Genomic DNA, 18,904 nt, shown 5'->3' with positions numbered 1-18,904 from the left:
TTGAAATGTCAGAATTGAACAGAAAGTAAACTTACATTTATATCTGAATCAGAGATAGTAGGAACTGCAGATGCTGGAGAATCCGAGACAACAAGGTGCAGGTCACTTTTTACGGCTGCAACGTGTCATAGATCACTACAGCCAAGTGTCCTTTTAAAGTGACCACTGGTGTGATATAAGAAACACAGGCTAATTTTGCACAGAGCACACGCTCACAAACAGCAACGTAATAATGGTTAGATAATCGGTTTTTGTAATGTTGCTGAAGGATGGACATTGGCCAGGAGGTTGTTCTTCAAAATATTAACGTGATCTACCCAAGTTCAAGCCCTGCAATCTTGAACCTAAAATCTTGTGACTTAGAGACAAATGTGTTACAAACTGAGCTATTATTGACAGCAAGAGCATGGAACATGTGTAGCTAAAAGAGGAGAAGGCAAAGTGCAAGACGAAGGAAGTTACTGGAGTAGGGAGTGAATGAAATATAAGGAATATAGAAATGTGAAGGAGATATTTTAAAATTCTCAGTCATGCCCCGGATTTGATGGTTTCCATCGCTAGCTCCTGAACTTTTCAGGGTCTTGTGTAAGTTATCATTTTGCTCCCCTCATCACGAATAGAGGATATGTGGATCTAGATTGCTTTGTTAATTTGCTATGGCCCCAAATAAACATAGAAACATAGAAGAGAGGAGCGGGAGGAGGCCATTCAGCCCTTCGAGCCTGCTCCACCATTCTTCACGATCATGGCTGACCGTACAACTCAATAGCCTAATTCTGCTTTCTCCCCATAACCTTTAATCCCATTTGCCCCAAGTGGTATATCTAGTCACCTCTTAAATATATTCAATGTTTTGGCATCAACTACTTCATGTGGTAATGAATTCCATCGGCTCACCACTCTTTGGGTGAAGAAATATCACCTCATCTCCATGCTAAATCATCTACCTCAAATCCTCATACTGTGATCCCTGGTTCTGGACACACCCATCATCGGGAACATCCTCCCTGCATCTACCCTGTCCAGTCCTGTTAGAATTCAAAAGTCTCTATGAGATCCCCCCTCATTTGTTGAACTCTAGCGAAAACAATCCCAACCTAGTCAATCTCTACTCATACGTCATACCCACCATCCCTGAAATCAGCCTGGTAAACCTTCGCTGTACTCCCTTGAGAGCAAGAGCATCCTTCCTCAGAAAAGGAGACCAAAACTGCACACAATATTCTAGATGTGGCCTCACCAATGCCCTGTATAACTGCATCAATATATCCCTGCTCATGTACTCAAAACCTCTTGCAATGAAGGCCAACATACCATTTGCCTTCTTTACCATCTGATGCACCTGCATGCTAACCTTCATCAACTGTTGCACAAGGACGCCCAGGTTCCGCTGCACACTCCCCTCTTCCAATTTATAGCCATTCAGGTAGTAATCTGCCTTCTTGTTTTTGCTTTCAAAGTGAATAACCTCACATTTATCCAAATTATACTGCATCTGCCATTGATTTGCCCACTCACCCAACCTATCGCGATCATGCTCAAGGATTTCTGCATTCTTGTCACAGTTCACCCTCCCACCCAAATAACTGATCAGAGCTCACTTAGCAACTTAAAGTTAAAAAGTTTAATTTGACATGTTAAAATCTATGTAATAAGTACATCTGCCTTGAGATGATCCTGGATGTGATACTCTCTGTGGCACAATGGAGAAAGCATTGGACTTCTATGGATTTGAGGACCGTGTGATTCAAAGGTTGTGGATTTGCGGCCCACCAGAGTCAAGTTGAGTTTTGGGCGGCACGGTGGCTTAGTGGTTAGCACTGCTGCCTCACAGTGCCGGGAACCCGGGTTCGATTCTACCCTCGCGTGACTGGCTGTGTGGAGTTTACACATTCTCCCCATGTCTGTGTGGGTTTCCTCCCACAGTCCAAAGATGTGCAGGTTAGGTGGATTAGCCATGCTATATTGTCCATAGTGTTCAAGGATGTGTAAATTAGGGGATGGGTCTAGGTGGGATGCTCTGAGGGTCGAAGGGCCTGTTTCTACACTGTAGGGATTCTATACTACATAGCTGATCCAGTTAGAATATCTCTATTTTGCTTGTTGAATTTGATACAGGATATTATAATATTATCTAGTACAACATCTCTGTATATACACATTAATTTCTCTTTTAATATATATATGCATTTCAATGTACCCAATCATACTCTGTTATAGAGATAAGAATCTTAAATGTTGGGAGCTTCTAAATTAAAACCTAAAACTGACCAATTTTTCTAATGTGTAAGGTTTTCTAATCACAGCCATTAAACTCAGAATTTGTTTACTTTTACCATTAGATTTTGTACTTAAAATAAGATTCATAATGGTGTAAGTCAGTGGGCCGAATGGCCAGTTTCCACACTGTAGGGATTTTGTATATAAAATTACCCATCTTCTTAATAATCCAGTCCTCCAAAGCATAGAGACATAGTTGTGCACAGATTCTTATTTAAATAGCTTGTTTGGTTTGAATTGTGTAGGCCTGGACATGTAAGACCGCATATCTACAGCATTTCTACTTATGAATAAACTAAAACACCATGATGTACTGTTATTGGCAACTAGAGATATGAGACACTAATACCCAGTATGAGGTCCTTGAGGCATCCTGGATACACCAAAGTGGTTTTTAAGAGATTTGAAGCTTGAACAATCCAACCTGCAACAAGGGAATAACTTGAGCATAACTCTTAGTTGAATATTGCATTCTGCATTATTAAAGTGTAATGTTCTACTCATTGTAAAACAATACTTCTTTTGACTTGTCATGATAAAGATTTTCTCTCGTTTCTGGCAGACTTTAAAAACTATCAAGTGCTGTCATACACAACAAGCTCCAAAGTGCTGTCTGACCACTTTGCCTCAGTGCTACCAGATATGAGCCCTGACCCAAATTTTCCAGCAAGTTCCCTTCTATACTACTGTCAAACCCCACAATGCTCCAAAAATCAGTACCCACACTTCCATACCAGTATTGCAAATCTTCTGGATGCTACTCGACTGCTAGATGTTTCTCCTACTTGTTACCAAATGCCAAATGACAAGCAATTGACTACTTTAAAAAATGTGACTATTAGAATAGTTTTATAGAAACCTAGTCATGACAGTTCCAGCTTTCAGAGAATTCATGAATCTAATCACTTGAGACTTGCTTAAATATAAGCACAGGACAGGTCTTTATAGGAGTGCAAATAAGGAAGCAGGGAAGGAATTTAAAATAAGACTTAAATGCACCCACTATGCTGAGAGTAATACATGTTGTTAATTGTTGGATTTAGTAACTTCAGACAATTAAGAGCACATTAGAAGATTAAACATTGCACTTGTTCAGTCTTGTCTTCAGAAATGGTTTTTCACTCAACTGAAGGAACATTCATTTTGTTGTGTTTGGTTTTTGGTTGGGTCGGAAGGTGGTGGGAGGTGAGGAAAAGACTCGGAGGGGGGGAAATAGACCAAAGGGACTGTGTTGAGATCAACTACACATTTTACCTGTATATTGAAAACACAATACTATTCTGAAAGAAGTTTGATTACCCCTCCAGTGAAAGATTGAATACTGTGTCAATATAAAGAGATTGTACCATGTCCCAGACTAATGTTTCTGTTATGATACTCTATATATAAACTCTTTGAATTTATGTAACTATTGTAATGAAAGGCCCATTCAACACAGGAGTATAGGTTAGTGGTGTTTAGGTGTAAAATGCTACACTAAGTCCTTCTTACTGAGGTATGAAGGGACCAGTTAGCATTTCTTTTTGTAGTTGGAGGTACACTGATGAACTCAGAATGTAAGAGCAATAGTTTGATGCTTAAGGACCCCTCAGTTACTTTAGTACTGTTTTGCAGAGGAAAATAGAGAAAATAAATTCTAATCTGTGAAATACAATTGTTGCAGCAGCTAATTTTATTGGTTTACACCTTTTCAATTTGGGAATGCAATTAATTTCACAAGTATTGATCTTAATACTAAGTCAAAAGGTACTGGAAGTTGATTGAGAATCTGGTATCAATAATCTTTGACTTGTTCACTGTAGAGGTTGAGTTGCAGTCACCAGTTCCACAGTTCATATTCCAGAGGAGTTGTTCCAACTACGGTTGGGGAACTTCAGATGATAATAGTGATGGCAGATTGTCAAGTGCCCCAATCTCTGAAACAAATAATGTTCAGTAAGGATCAAGTTAAGAACATGGAAAAATTTTATTAGTGGAGCAAAAATGAATACAATTTCAATTAAACTTCTTTTTCAGTTTCCATTATGTAAGATTGTAATACTGTTCTGGGAACTTAATTCTGTATAAATATTTTAGATGAAAGCCAGAGACCAATCTTTTAAAAGCCACAGAGTCATATAGCATGGAAAGAGACCTTCAGTCCAAGCCTACCATAATCCCAAACTAAACTAGTTCCACCTGCACTTGGTCTATATCCCTCCAAACATTTCTAGTTCATGTACTTGACCAAATGTCTTTTAAATGTTGTAACTGTGTCCACATCCACCACTTCCTCTGGAAGTTCGTTCACATATGAACCACTGTATGAAAAAGTTGCCCCTATTTTAAATCTCTCCTCTCACCTTAAAAATATGCCCCTTTCTCTTGAAATCCCCCACCCTTGGGAAAAGACACCTGCAATTCACCTTATCTATACCCCCCTCATGATTTTATACACCTTTATAAGTTCACCTCTCAATTTCCTATACTCCAGTGAAAAAAGTCTCGGCGTATCCAGCCTCTTCTTATAACTCAAACCTTCATTCCTGGCAACGTATTGGTAAATCTTTTCTGACCTTCTCCAGCGTAATAATATCCTTGCCATAGCTGGGCGACCAGACTTGTTATGGTACTCCAGAAGAAACATCGCCTATGTCCTATACAACCTCAAGATGACATCCCAACTCCGATACGCAAAAGGTCTGAGAAATGAAGGCAAGCATGCTAAATGAATTAACCACCCTGTCTACATATGATCACCTTGTGGTGATGAGATTATCCTCAAAATCCAAGAGTGTGGTGAAGATTTTTAAAGTGTTCCAAGTCTAAGAAAAAAAAGTGTAGCATCTCTAATTTAGTTCATGTCATTCCATGTTATAAACAATAACTCATCCCATATTGTAATCCCAGGGAAAAAAAATGTTTGTATATATTCAAGGTATTAATTCATCTTTATTCTTTCACTAATTTTGGGTCGCCACTCACCAACCCCACTTCTAATTAGATTTTGCTCAATCAATTCAGGCCTGAATCACGCCGCAACTTGTATCTAGTGTTGGATTTATCTCACTTTCCTACATTTTATTATTTCTAACCATGAGCCTTCATTGTTTATGTTGGGCAGGATATATAACATCCAATTGTATTAACTCTAATAGATACTAGTCAACTATCTGATCCATCACCATTTCTAAACAAAAGATAGGCAGTCCCTGGGTTGTGAATGGATTTTATTCTGGAGTCTGTTCACAAGTCTTTGCACACAAGTTGGAACACAATGCAGGACGATGCAAAGCAGCTGTTGGTAAGTACGGGAAATGTTTGAATGTTGGGTCTTTAAAGTTACACCCTTATATTGAATTGCATTTATAAGTAGAAGCATTTTGTTTAAAAAAATGTCAAGGACCTCCTATGTAAAACATAGTTATTGAGTCTTGATCATCTCGCTTTAACTATTCATTGCTTTCAGGAAAATGTTAGAACAGGAGTAGGGCATTCAACTGAGCCATTCAACTTGCCATTCAGCCATGATCGTGGCTGATCAAACACTTCAAAGCCTTTTACCCATCCCATCCCTATAACTCTGTACACCAATGTTAATTAGAAAAATCAATCAATCACTACCTTATAAATACTCAGACTGAGCTTCCACAGCCCTTTGGTGGAGAATAGCAAATGTTCACAGTTCAGTAAAAACAAATTTCTCATCCTGGATTCAAGTGGCATTCACTTATTTTTAAATTGAGGCCCCTGGTTCTAGACCCCAACCAGAGGAAAGCATTTTATCTGCATTTAGCCTGTCTATCCCTTTAGACATTTTGTAGGTTTCAAAAAGATAACCTCTCATTCATCTAAATTCCCAGGAATACAGGCCAGTTTGCCCAATCTTTCTTCATAAAACAATCCAGCCATTGTGGGAACAAGTCTGGGGAAGCTTTATTGCACTCACTGCATAGCAATATTATCTTTCTGGAGACAAGGTCATGGTACTGGGCATAGGTGCAGTTGAATCAAGCTCCTTTACAATTGAAGGGAGACTTCACTATGTTCATAATCAAAACCTCTTGCAATAAAGACTAACATTCCATTAGTCTTCCAAATAGCTTGCTGCATCTCCACATTAGCCTTCAGTGATTTGTTGACAAGGACATGTAGGTCCCTTTGGTTATGTATGCTTTTCGGTCTCTTACTGTTTAAGAAACACTCTGCACATTTGTTTCTCTTGCAAAAGTGAACAACATTTTGTTTTAAACATTTATGAGAACATCTGGGGCCCAAGTTTTGATTCTGTGGTACCCCATTAGTCACAGCCAACATGACAATTACCCATTTATTCCTACTGTTTTCAGTCTGTTAACTAATAATTAATCCATGCTAGTATATTAGCTCCAATCCCATGTCCTTTAATTTTTCTGCCCAGCCTCTAACATAGAAACATAGAAGATAGGAGCAGGAGGAAGCCATTCAGCCCTTCGAGCCTGCACCACCATTCTTCACGATCATGGTTGATCGTACAACTCAATAACCTAATTCTGCTTTCTCCCCATAACCTTTGATCCCATTCGCACCATGTGCTAAATATAGTTGCCTCTTGAATACATTCAACATCTTGGCATTAACTACTTCCTGTGGTAATGAATGCCACAGGCTCACCACTCTTTGGGTGAAGAAATGTCTCCTCATCTCCATCCTAAATTCTCTACCCCGAATACTCATACTGTGACCCCTGGTTCTGGACACACCCACCATCAGGAACATCCTCCCTCTATCTACCCTGTCTAGTCCTAGCAGAATTTTATAAGTCTCTACCTCTCATTCATCTGAATTCTAGTGAAAACAATCCCAACCTAGTCAATCTGTACTCATACGTCAGGCCTGCCATTCCTGGAATCAGCCTGATAAATCTTCGCTGCACTCCCTCAAGATCAAGAGCATCCTTCCTCAGAGAAGGAGACCAAAACTGCACACAAATATTCTAGGTGTGGCCTCACCAAGCCCTGTATAGCTGCAACAACACTTCCCTGCTCCTGTACTCGAAACTTCTTGCAATGAAGGCCAACATACCATTTGCCTTCTTTACCGCCTGCTGCACCTGCATGCTTACCTTCAGCGACTGGTGCGAAGGATGCCCAGGTCTCGCTGCACACTCCCCCTCTCCCAATTTATAGCCAGATAGTAATCAGCCTTCTTGTTTTTGTTTCCGAAGTGAGTAACTTCACATTTATCCAAATTATACTGCATCTGCCATTGTTCTAAGTATACTGCGTCCATTGGTTCTCCTGTATCAGTTGTTAGTAACATCTTAAAAAAACTTCAAGTTTGTCAAACACAATTTGCTGTTTGCAAATCCATCCTGACTATGTCCAATCAGATTGTTCAAGTGTCTATTTATCACATCCTTTAAAACAGATTCTAGCATTTTTGCTATGGCTGATGTAAGACTAACGCCCCGTCCATCCACCTCCTGCCACTCCTCCCACCCCCTGCCCCCCTCTCACATAGTGGGATAACATTTTCTACCTTTCAGTCTGGAGAATTGTTCAAAAACTATAGAATCCAAGATTACCAATGGTTCCACTATCTCTAAAACCACCTCCTTCAGCACTCTGGGATTTAGTCTGTCATGTCACAGGAACTTGTCAGTCCTACTAAATTGCTCCAGTACATTCTTATTAATTCTAATTTCCTCCAACTCATTCTCCCCATACATTCATCTCTAGTTCTGAGAGATTTCTTGAATCTTCTGTGAAAATCTAAGTAAATGTTTAGCTTCTCTGCCACTTTTCTATTCCCTGTTATAAATTCTCCTGACACTGCCTATAATGGATCCATATTAGCCAACGGTTTCCTTTTTAAACATTTGTAGAAACTTTGATCATCCAGTTTTGGTTTTTTGCTAGATTGCATTCATATTCTCTTCCCATCCTTATCGGTTTCTTGGTGTATTTTAAAAGTCTCCAAATTCTCAAATTTATTGCTATTTTTGTCAAGTTTAGGCCTTTTCTATTAATGATGTACAATCCCAAATTTTGTTTGTTTGCCACAGTAAATTAATCATGAGTTTTTGCACCTTTGGGGGATGTATAGTTGCTACAAGTCACAATAGTTCTTTAGAGACTATTCATTGCCTTTTAGTCATGCACTTTAATGTATTTTTCAAATCCATCTCAGCCGATTTTTGCCTCACGCCTTCAGAGCTTTTCTTATTCAAATTTAATGCCGTTGCTTTAGAGTGAAATACCTCACATCAAACATAATGTAAAATTTTACTGTGGTCAGTCTAAAGATTCTTTCAGAGAATTGTCAGTTAACCCTCTTTCATACATAACCCTCGATGTAAAACAGCATGTTCTCTAGTTGAACTAACAAGGTGTAGAGCTGGATGAACACAGCAGGACAAGCAGCATCAGAGGAGCAGGAAAGCTGACGTTTCAGGCCTAGATCCTTCTTCAGTTGTTATCTCTCCAGCATCTGCAGTTCCTACTATCTCTGAAACAATGTTCTCTAGTTGGCTACTCAACATACTGCTTTGAGAAACTATTCCTATTAATCTTGTTTGTGGCTTCCTCAAATGTTGCATTACTGTGCTGATGAAAAGAATGACCACAAAATGGCTACGGACCAAGAGAGTGGCCCTACTAAATACCACCAAGCCAACAGACTACTAGTGGAATGACTGAAGGAAATGACCAGGTCATCAATGACAAAAAGAGGATCATGGAAGCAACGTCGCTGAGAGAAGACTACTCTTGGACTTTGATCTGGACTCTTGAACTCTGGCTTGGATTCATAGACTCTAATTTGGATTGTTTATTAATAATGGCCCTACAGCCATATTGTGGCGTAGAGCCAAAGAGGTGATCTGTGGAGGTGACCTGTACGTGTCCAAACAAAATGACCTGTACCTGCTTATACTAAAAAATTGCAACTAAGCAAAATAGGAGATGGCAAGGACCGCAGATGCTGCAATTCAGAGTCGATAAAGTGTGGAGCTGGAGGAGCACAGCAGGTCAGACAGCATCAGAGGAGTCCTGATGAAGGGTCCCAACCCAAAACGTCGACTTTCCTGCTTCTCTGATACTGTCTGACCTGCTGTACTCCTCCACCTCCATATTTTATCAACTAAGCAAAATAATGCTCGCAGTGAAACATAGTGGTAACTTTGAACAAATACTGGAAGTTCAGTAAAAGAACGCTGTACATTCCCATCCGAGACAGTTCTGATAAGAGGTTGCCTAAGGATAGATAAGTAACTAATCCCAGCCTCATTAATAAAAGAATGATTGTCTCAGTAAATGAATAACACCAGGTATGAGTCTCAGCCCATGAACCAGCCAGATTAACTCCCTAAGCAGCTGCAAAGGGAACAGCTAAAGTTGTTTTGTAGTAAATTGTTTCTTTGAAGTTACTCACAATATTAAGAAATAGGTTCTAGTCAAAAATTCTTCAGATAATCTTAGGAGTAGTTTTCAACACAAAGGATAGGTACACATATAACCAAAGTATAATACAAGCATTGAAAAAAAAAACTTAAACCTATATGTGAAACTTAGTCTTAAGAAACGCCTTCTCTTACACCTTGAACAAAATAGATTGTTCACAACCCATTAATTACAAAGTGCTAACAGTAGAAGTAGCTGAATATTTTTACCTTCTAACAGAAATTAACCTTATAGCAATTAGTTAAAACTAACTGGCTTTTGTATTTTTATATACATAATTAGGACAATGGGAAATAAGAGGAATGGCTGAAGTTGATAAAAGAAGGCAAATGTAACACAATGAATAATAGAATTCAAGCTGTCCTTAGAGATAAGAAGGAGTATAGCCACTAACTTTGGAATGTGAATGAATAGGATGCATAGAAAGATTCCAAGGGCCAGAGATTATAATGTCTAGTAAACACCATGAGATCATGGGAACCTGGCGCTGTTCATAGGAATAAACATCATTAATTAGGTGTCCCACGGGATTGAATATATCGATTAAGGGGGAGGGACAGTGACTACGCTGAATTTGATTATTGTAACAAAAGATGTACATAAGTGCTGTATTTCACTGTTAAAATCAGAGTGTGCCATTGATCTCTCTTCTGATCTAAGCCAAAGATTAAGGGAATAATTGAGTTCTCATGTCAAGGCCATATTCGTGGAAGATCCTTTGGCCCTCTCCTTGCATCAACCAGTTTCTGCTTGAATAAAAGTCTTCCACTTGCCTGAATCCTGCCTGCCTCCTGAGTCTTTGTCCCCATTTGGGGGATACGCTCCTACACTAAAAGTCCAGAAGTTTGTTCTCTGTAATTTGTGCACAGTTACTTTGTCCAGTCTATATGCACACTAAAGTCACCTTTGCTAATTATGTTGGCCATGCTACATGTTTGTCTCATCCCATGATAAACATTAAAGTGCCAAACTACCATTACTTCTTTTGCCTATAAATAGTTTCAACTAATGTCTGCTGCCTCTTGCTGTTTCTTAGCTGTACCCAAACCAATTCCATATAGGGGACCTTAGAGCCTTCAGGACTCAAAAGTTTAACAATTTTAGAGCATGATCACCTCCTTCCAGGCCTTTTTCTCACCCCACATCCAGGTCCTATGATGATTGGGTTGCTTTCAGCAAAGTCAACCCATTTTCACCTATTTAGTTTTCTTCCCTTGCTATCAATAATTCCTTAGTCTGCCTAGACTCTCCAGAGAATTTGTGTCTTTTAGGTCCCCAACATCAGGCGTTCTTTGCTCTTCCAGTTGCAGATCCTACCTTACTAGTGTACTGATCCCATCTCTTATCACTGGCACAACTCCACTTTTTCATCCTTCTTCCTAAGATGTTGAATAGCTTTCAACATTCATTTCCCAAGCCTGGTCACCATGCTGCCATATATCTGTAATGGCAATTAGATTATACCCATGTCTCTTTGTTTGCACCTTCAGATCTTCATCTTGAGAGAGAGTGATGCATGCATTCAGGTAGTGTCCTCTTAAAATGTGTATTCCATGTGGCTTCGTTTATCCTGTCTTTTAGTCCCTGATATTTTCGGTATTCTTGTTACCAATTTTACTTCCTTTCAGTTCGAAACAAAAAAAAAAATCAGCTGGTTGCTTGTTTTACTCAAATCATATCCAAACCTCTTGGTCAATCTATTTAATCTGTCTCAACGCTATTTTGGAAATCTTGCATCCAATTCTCAAACACATCCACCTGAATTACATGCCAATTTTATGTTATTCTTTCATTTCAAAGTCTTCTAGATCACAATGTCAGTCTCATCCAAACCTCTAATGTGAACCAAATCATATTCTTTTAGCTTCAGCAAACCTTACCAAGTCATAATTCACCTTTGAATGAAAAATTATTGGATTATCATGGGTTCAATCACGAGGTCAAAACCAATCCAATATACATTTCAATATCATGCATCAATTCAGAAATCTCTTATATACATTATATATAAAGTGGGCAAATGGATGGAAAGCAATTCTTTTGCTGAAGTCACTCATCTGGCAGCATGCACCCAAAAAAATTTGTAAGTGGACCAACTGTTTTAAACCAAGTCCTGACTATTGGCTGTCACATGAAATAGAGTTGAGAGAGTATACAGTGGGATATTTGGTGTAATTTCAGCTGCAGGTATGATCAACATTAACACATTTATTGACAGATTTTATAAAACTGAAGTTTGGTAATTTCTACAATTATCAAACCAAAGATGATGTGATTGCTTAAGACCATTTAGATTTAATGTTCTGATATATGTAAAAGCATGACACGTATTGTTCAATATATAAAGAAGGCTGGCAGGACTAGAATACAATAACAGAAAATGAAATTTGAAATAAAAAACTACTTTTTGCTCAAAATGGTCAGGCTACTCTACCAGACAAAGTAGTCAACGTTTAGTTCAAACACAATAGGGGATTATAAAAATGCCTTATAGTATACTTAGTCATCATGTATTCAAATCTTGCTAATTTTATGTCCAGGTTAGATGGGGGCTGTTGTGGCACATTGGTAGTCTCCCTAGCTCATTGTCCCACCTGCTCCAGATATGTATCATAACAAGTCTGAACAGGTTGATTAAAACTATCTATGTCCAACTTGGTAAATCTACTATCTTATAGTTCTTATTTCACTTACTTTGCATCTAGTTGAAAGCTTAGCATCCAAATAAGTTTGATTTTAATTACATGTAGCAAATCATTGACATAAAATTTTACATTCAACTTATCTCAACCAAGTTGTACCTAATCGGAAACCCATCCCACCTATTTGTATCCATAATAAACTAGGTTAACCTTCTTTTCTCATCACCAACCCCAGTTGTTTATTTTAGATCCTATGCTATGTTTCTATTCAAATGCCTCTCACTTGCCTTTATCCAATTCAGTGATAACTTTGCAAATTTTGTAATTAATGTAAATCACATTTATTTTATCCACAATTACCATAGTTATTTTACATATGCAATATTTAACAAAAATGTTTAATGCTACTGCTACCTAAAACATTCATTAATTCATGTAGTTCAAATATGCCAATCTTGACTATCTTCTGTGGGATCCAAATGCTTTACGATCTTCCAGTTATTTATCTTCATTTCTTGTCACACTTACATGAATGGATGATGATCAATGAGTATAAACTTGGAAATTACAAGAGTCCAAAAGAGTCAGTGAACAGTTGACAGGAAATAAATAGGAATGTAAGAGGAGGAGACCATACAGCCCACCTTTTAATTAAATTATGACAGATCAGTACATTACTTCACTTGCTTTGGTTCCAAATCCTCTTCTCACTCTTAGGATAGAATGTGCTTTCAGTATCAATTAGTCCTACCTTTTAGATGCAAGTATACAAGAAATTCAATGGCTATGCGAGCAACACTTTCATCTGCAAGGTTTTGTAGCAAGTTACCTGAAAAACATGCAAATCAAGGTTTACCATATTTAATCTAGAAAAATTACTTTTGCTCAAAAAAATGAATTGAAGATTGCTAACATTCTATCATAAAACATTTCTAAGTTAGATTGATGAATCAGAGTGTAAAAAACCCAATAATATTTCAAAAAGGACAATTGACATGTAATCAATTTGTTCCAATCATTCCTATAATTTGTAATTATCAGAAAGTCAGATGCTTTTGCCCAACCTAACCCATCCTACACGCTATGCTTTTCATTGCAATGGAATATATTATTCTGTTTTGATGGAGACATCATCTATCTATTTATTTGCTCCTTCTGATTCAGGAAGCACATTCAGTTTGAAAAAACTAATTTGTGGCATTTGTTTTGGTCTGTAATGTGGGGACGAACAAATTGATTACTTTCTCTTACCATGTTTAAGTTCATCTTCAAGCTGCAGTTCACGTTTGCCAGCAAGGCCATTCTTGTCACTTAAGGATCGGTGATTGTCCACAGCATCTGTGATTAGGACAATTATCAAATTCAACATTAAGAACTTTTATTAATCTGCGATACCAAAACTGTTCAACAAAATTGCAGAAATGTAACGTTTACGGCAAATGATTTTTCTGAATAATTTAGTGCTTAACTTTGGTTTCATGTTGCTTGATGAAACTTAACAGTTCAATATCCATCCATTTCTGATAAGGTCCCACACAAGAGATTAGTATGTAAAATTAAAGCACATGGGATTGAGGGCCGTGTACGGACATCAAAAGAAAACGGGTTGGCAGACAGAAAGATGAGTGATAAACAGGTCTTTTTTCAAATGATAGGCAGTGAAATACTGCAGGAATCAGTGTTTGGACACCAGCTATTCATTCCATATATTAAGATTTAGATGAAGAAATTAAATGGAACATTTCCATGTTTTCACACAACAAAGCCAGGTAGGAGTGTGAACTGTAAGGAAGGTAGAGATGTTTCAGTATGATTTGGACAAGTGAAGTGAGTGGAAAAATACATGACATATGCAGCATAATGTGAATAAATGTTGAAGTCATTCACTTTGGAAGCAAAAAAAGGCAGATTATTAACTGAAATGGTGATAGATTCGGAAAGGGGCACAGTGCAATGAGACCCGTGTGACCTTGTACACTTGTCTCCGAAAACATGTATGCAGATGCTTCAGGTGGTGAAGGCAAGTGCATGTTGCCCTTCATAGCAAGATGATATGAGTATACATGTTTCTTCAAGCATTTCAAAGCCTCATCTAAATGATTGAATGTAGACAATACACTTTGATACATTTCTGATCTTGGCCTCAATAAACAATGTATAATTTCCAGCAGTGGTCCGGATACCAAACTACGACATGGATAATAGCTATTTTGACCACTCCTTAAATCAATGAAAGATATCTGCACATCCTGTGTTAACTTACAACAACACATCAACTTGTTGAGAGCTACTAGGTCAAACATATGATCACTATAATTGATCAAAAAGAATATGTTTGTACACTGCAATGATATCGTTATTTAATTATTAATCTCTTCCACCCACCACAGAACTAGCGTTTTGTTCTTTTCTCCCACCTCTTCACCTTAATACTTGCTTGAAGTCCATTACTTCTAATTTTTTTTCCAGCTTTGACCCAAATATTTAACTTTGTTTCAGATGCTGCATGATCATCAACATCTTCTGTTCATTTAGGATGCTCAGCATTTGCAAAGTTTTGTGTCTTTATATTGGAGGAAAGTGGTTTATTACCCCTGGTTTTTCAGTGACTATTCTAGCAGTATAACCACTACTATACTCTTATTCATAATCAAAAAGAAATCTACATGCCTCAACAACTCTGTTGGTAGATGCACTGCCAAAATGACGGCATAGGGGTGAGGGGTGACCTTACAGAGGTTTATAAAATCGTGACAGGCATAGATAAGATGAATAAACAAGGCCTTTTCCCCAGTGTAGGGGAGTTCAAAACGAGAGGGCAAAGGTTTAAGGTGAAAAGGGAAAAAAATGTAAAGGGAGCTGAGGGGCAAGTTTTTCATGCAGAGGGTGATGCATGTATGGAATGAACTGCCAGAGAAAGTGGTGGAGGCTGGTACAGTTACAACATTTAAAAGGATGGGCATGTGAATAGGAAGGGTTTAGAGGGATATGGGCCAAATGCCAACAAATGGGACTAGTTCAGTTTAGGAAATATGCTCAGCATGGACATGTTGGGCTGAAAGGGCTGTTTCTACGGTGTAGGACTTTATAGTTACACCTACATTTCATGCAAAGTGAGCTGATTTCAGCTGATAAAAGTATAGGAACAATTACCTTGATCACGTAGAGAGAATAACATTTGGCACATCTACAACTGATTATTAATTCCTGCTATTTGCAGGAAAGTGCATAAATCTAAGGGAGATACTGGGGCAGGACATTCGTACAGCTGACTTATCACAAAATAATTTGTAAGATCTCACAGTTTTCAGAAAAAGGATAATGATTGAGATATTTCAGATTTTTCTCCTCTAGATTGGATTCCACCAATTAACTGTTATGCCACACATTACACCAAGATATAGCCAGAGAACAGATTTATAAAAATTAAAATTAAAGATATGGACATTACTTGGAAGGTTGACATTTATGGCCAAGTTGTAGTTGATTTGGAGGAGATGATAATGGGCCATTTGCTTGAACTAACACCATTTAGGATAAAATATATTCCCACAGTGCTGTTAAGTGCAGCATGCCACCAACTGAAATACTGTTCAGATATTTATTTGACAGGGAACATCACAGCTTAGGAATTGAGATAAAGGCTTGACATTATCTTAAACATATTACAAATTTACAATATTATTTAGCACTTGCTGAAAGAGTACTCACGTGGTCCTAGGAGGTATCCTGCACTGTTTAATGTCCACCCCCGTTTATCTTTTGCCTGCTGCAGAAACATTTCATTAACAACTTTTAGGTACCCTGCAATGTACTAGAACAACAAAACATCCATGTATATTTTAAAACACAAAACAACTATTTCTAGAAGGGAAGCTTAAATTGCATTAGTTCCCTTTTGAAATGGTGAATAAAAATTAGGGTACAATGCAGAAAAATAGCTACAGTTTTTAAAGTGACGTCATCCTCTATAAATTGATGTATCCATAGTTTTCTGGTCCTCATTTACAACGAATAAAAGAAGGAAAACTGAGCCATACAAAATGCTTTATTTAATAACTTGAGGACTGAGAATTTCAAAAAATAATTTTGACTGAAAGAAAAGAATGGTTGGTGAGACATTTAGCAAGATGCAGTGCAAATTTCAAACTGGAATCATTTGTAAAGAGATGGGTTTGACTGAATAGACAAAAGGCAGTAGATCTGCATTGAATAGAATAATGTTTGCAAAAATAAAAGAAAAACACATTCAAAACAAAAAAGGTACTGCAGGGTGGATAGCACTAAAACAAAATCCCATCAGTGGTCCTGATGGGTAAACTGAATCAGCAGAATAAGACCTGATCCGCAATTTTAAACATGCATATTGCCGTTAGTTAAAATAGCCTGGTGATATTCTGATTTGCGTCGTACAAATTCTGATTTGATTGTGCCATTCTGAGCAGGTGGCAAAGACACTTGTCCGTAGCCAGCTGGATGCAATAAAGTCTCAGCTTTATAGTTAAACCCTAATTTGAATGAATAAACTGCCACAGCTTTCTAGGCATATAAAAGGCAATGAGAACATGATCTGGGACTAAAGGAAGCCACTTTATGCTCCTTATCAAGCCAGAAGAGGTGCTTTACCAGACCTGGGAGAATGTTTAGGTCACCTCTGCCCTGGAGTTGGAGTTGATTTCTTCCCTCACAAGACCGTCTCCCAAAAACGCTCTCTTATGATTTATCTTGCTTGAGAACCTTTTCTTTACGGAGGCCAATATTGCCTTACTGCCTACTCCACTCGGGCACATTTGCCCAGTGTCACCTTTTGTCCATTTTGGGCAAGCAGCTACTAAAGTCTGTGGAGTTAAAATGTTGAGAGACTCGCTTTTGGTGGTCACCTGACCCCGGCACCAATCCTTTGGGTAGTTAAAATTCACCTTTCAGGAGAATCAAACCTACACGGTAGGGTTGTTCTGAACAGTTTTTACCAAAGCATCTGAAGTGTCTCTCGCTCCCTTTCCGCCTTCACCGTTCCCCAGTATTCCCCAAATGCACATGTTTCAGTGATGTTTATTGCATGGTATAGCCAAAGACCCAACGTCCATAATTATCACACAATTTCAAAATCAGAAATAAATAGGCAGCATCAATAGTATGACATTTCCATTTTGAATAGTAACGTTTCAACTGTTATTTAATAAATGGCTGTCTGCAGCAGAGATCCTTAATCCTACTCTTTCTAATTTTGAGTATTTACTTTTCCCTTCTCAGTTGTTAAAATAACATCTGCCATGCGTTTAAAACACTATTTTCGTTTCGGATTAACAGTATTAACATGGTCGTCCGTATGATTATACTCCGTGACATTTTTTAAGCCAATCCTGCATTTATGTAGAAACGGAGAAAGTCGCGAAATGGGCAGCTTTAGGTCCAAATTTACGCAGAGAAATGTGGAATTAAACGATACATGGAGTATCTGAAATAAGAAATTAGGAACTTCAGAAAGAACTCACCGGAAGAACTAACCCGAAAGAATGGGAGACGGCGGCACACAAGACTAGAGAGAGACACAGGAGACTGGCGAACCGTGGCATCTGAAAGCGGAGGGGAAGAAGAAAATAACAGAATTCCTGAAGAACTATCACAGAGAAAAATAGAACATCATTTTAAGACAACAAAGTAAATAGATACTTATTGGCATGACTATTGCGATCTTACCCTGTTTTTCCTCTTGAGTGTTTTCTTCTAAATTCGACGATATGATCTGCTGCATCTAATGGTTGAAGCCCCAAGAGTTGCTGAATTAACAATTTTGCTTCTTGACTGGAGCAATATCTACCATCACAGAAGTTATTGTCGAGAGTGCAGCGGGCTGTGTATTTATATGCGAAGCCAATCGGCTCACCAATCTGCCTCCAGCGTCATGAGCTCTATTTTCTCTGTATGTCACCCCATTAGATCCAAAATTACACCAATTAAATGAAATATACTTTTAGGTAATTTGGCTGCAGATAGACACGAAGCAGATAATTACATTTGACGAGTGCACTGTCCCAAAGGCTGGCTGCCCAACGGGTAAATTGCCTGGTATACACTAGCTATGAATTGTCACATCTGACTTCGAATCAAACACTTTGTCTCCGCGAGTATTACAATTATTTTCTATCCTCTTCAGAACTTTATTTTTGCCGTGCATGACACGCATACTTTCTAAATATTACAAAAATGCTAACACTCCTTTGTCAGAATTAGGTTGTCGATTTTTTTTAACTCTTCCCCATGACTAGTGAACCGATATTGCAGGTCAAAATATCTGCGATTTCAATACTTTTAATCCTGGATATAATTGGATATAAAAACACGTTGCTCTATGTCATTACTTATTTCCACAATTGTAAATACAAGCCGTTGTCTTAAGCTGGTCACAGTTTCTGTTGTAAATCAAGGTTTACAGGCTTCAGAGACATCTTTTCATTCGTTTGGGGGAATGGGCATTTTAAAAATTTAAATAATGGAAGTGTACAACCCAGGTTCACAGTTCACAGTTAATTAGGTCGACAAAGCAGTAATATTTAGATG

At 38.1% G+C, this 18,904-nt stretch overlaps 1 protein-coding gene across 2 annotated transcripts; it reads right to left on the bottom strand.

Annotated features, from left to right (window-relative positions):
- Nucleotides 1-3,934: 3,934 nt before the first annotated feature.
- gal (galanin/GMAP prepropeptide) lies at nt 3,935-18,191 on the bottom strand. 2 transcript variants are annotated; one of them, XM_048607184.1, is made up of 6 exons: nt 18,044-18,191; nt 17,839-17,919; nt 16,055-16,112; nt 13,595-13,681; nt 13,095-13,172; nt 3,935-4,196 (listed from the first exon to the last, which is right to left on the bottom strand). In XM_048607184.1, exons 2-6 carry the CDS (start codon nt 17,917-17,919, stop codon nt 4,138-4,140), a joined length of 363 nt encoding a protein of 120 aa, XP_048463141.1. In that variant the 5' UTR covers nt 18,044-18,191; the 3' UTR covers nt 3,935-4,137. The 2 variants fall into 2 exon arrangements, with proteins under 2 accessions (XP_048463141.1, XP_020390621.1); XM_020535032.2 differs by having other exon boundaries at nt 16,055-16,109.
- Between the last annotated feature and the right edge of the window lie 713 nt (nt 18,192-18,904).

This window comes from Rhincodon typus, chromosome 17 (genome assembly GCF_021869965.1).
Source record: "Rhincodon typus isolate 14 chromosome 17, sRhiTyp1.1, whole genome shotgun sequence".
NCBI classification, from domain to species: Eukaryota; Metazoa; Chordata; class Chondrichthyes; order Orectolobiformes; family Rhincodontidae; genus Rhincodon; species Rhincodon typus.
Note: the sequence above shows the minus strand (reverse complement) of the source record. Positions and strands in the feature narration are given on the sequence as shown.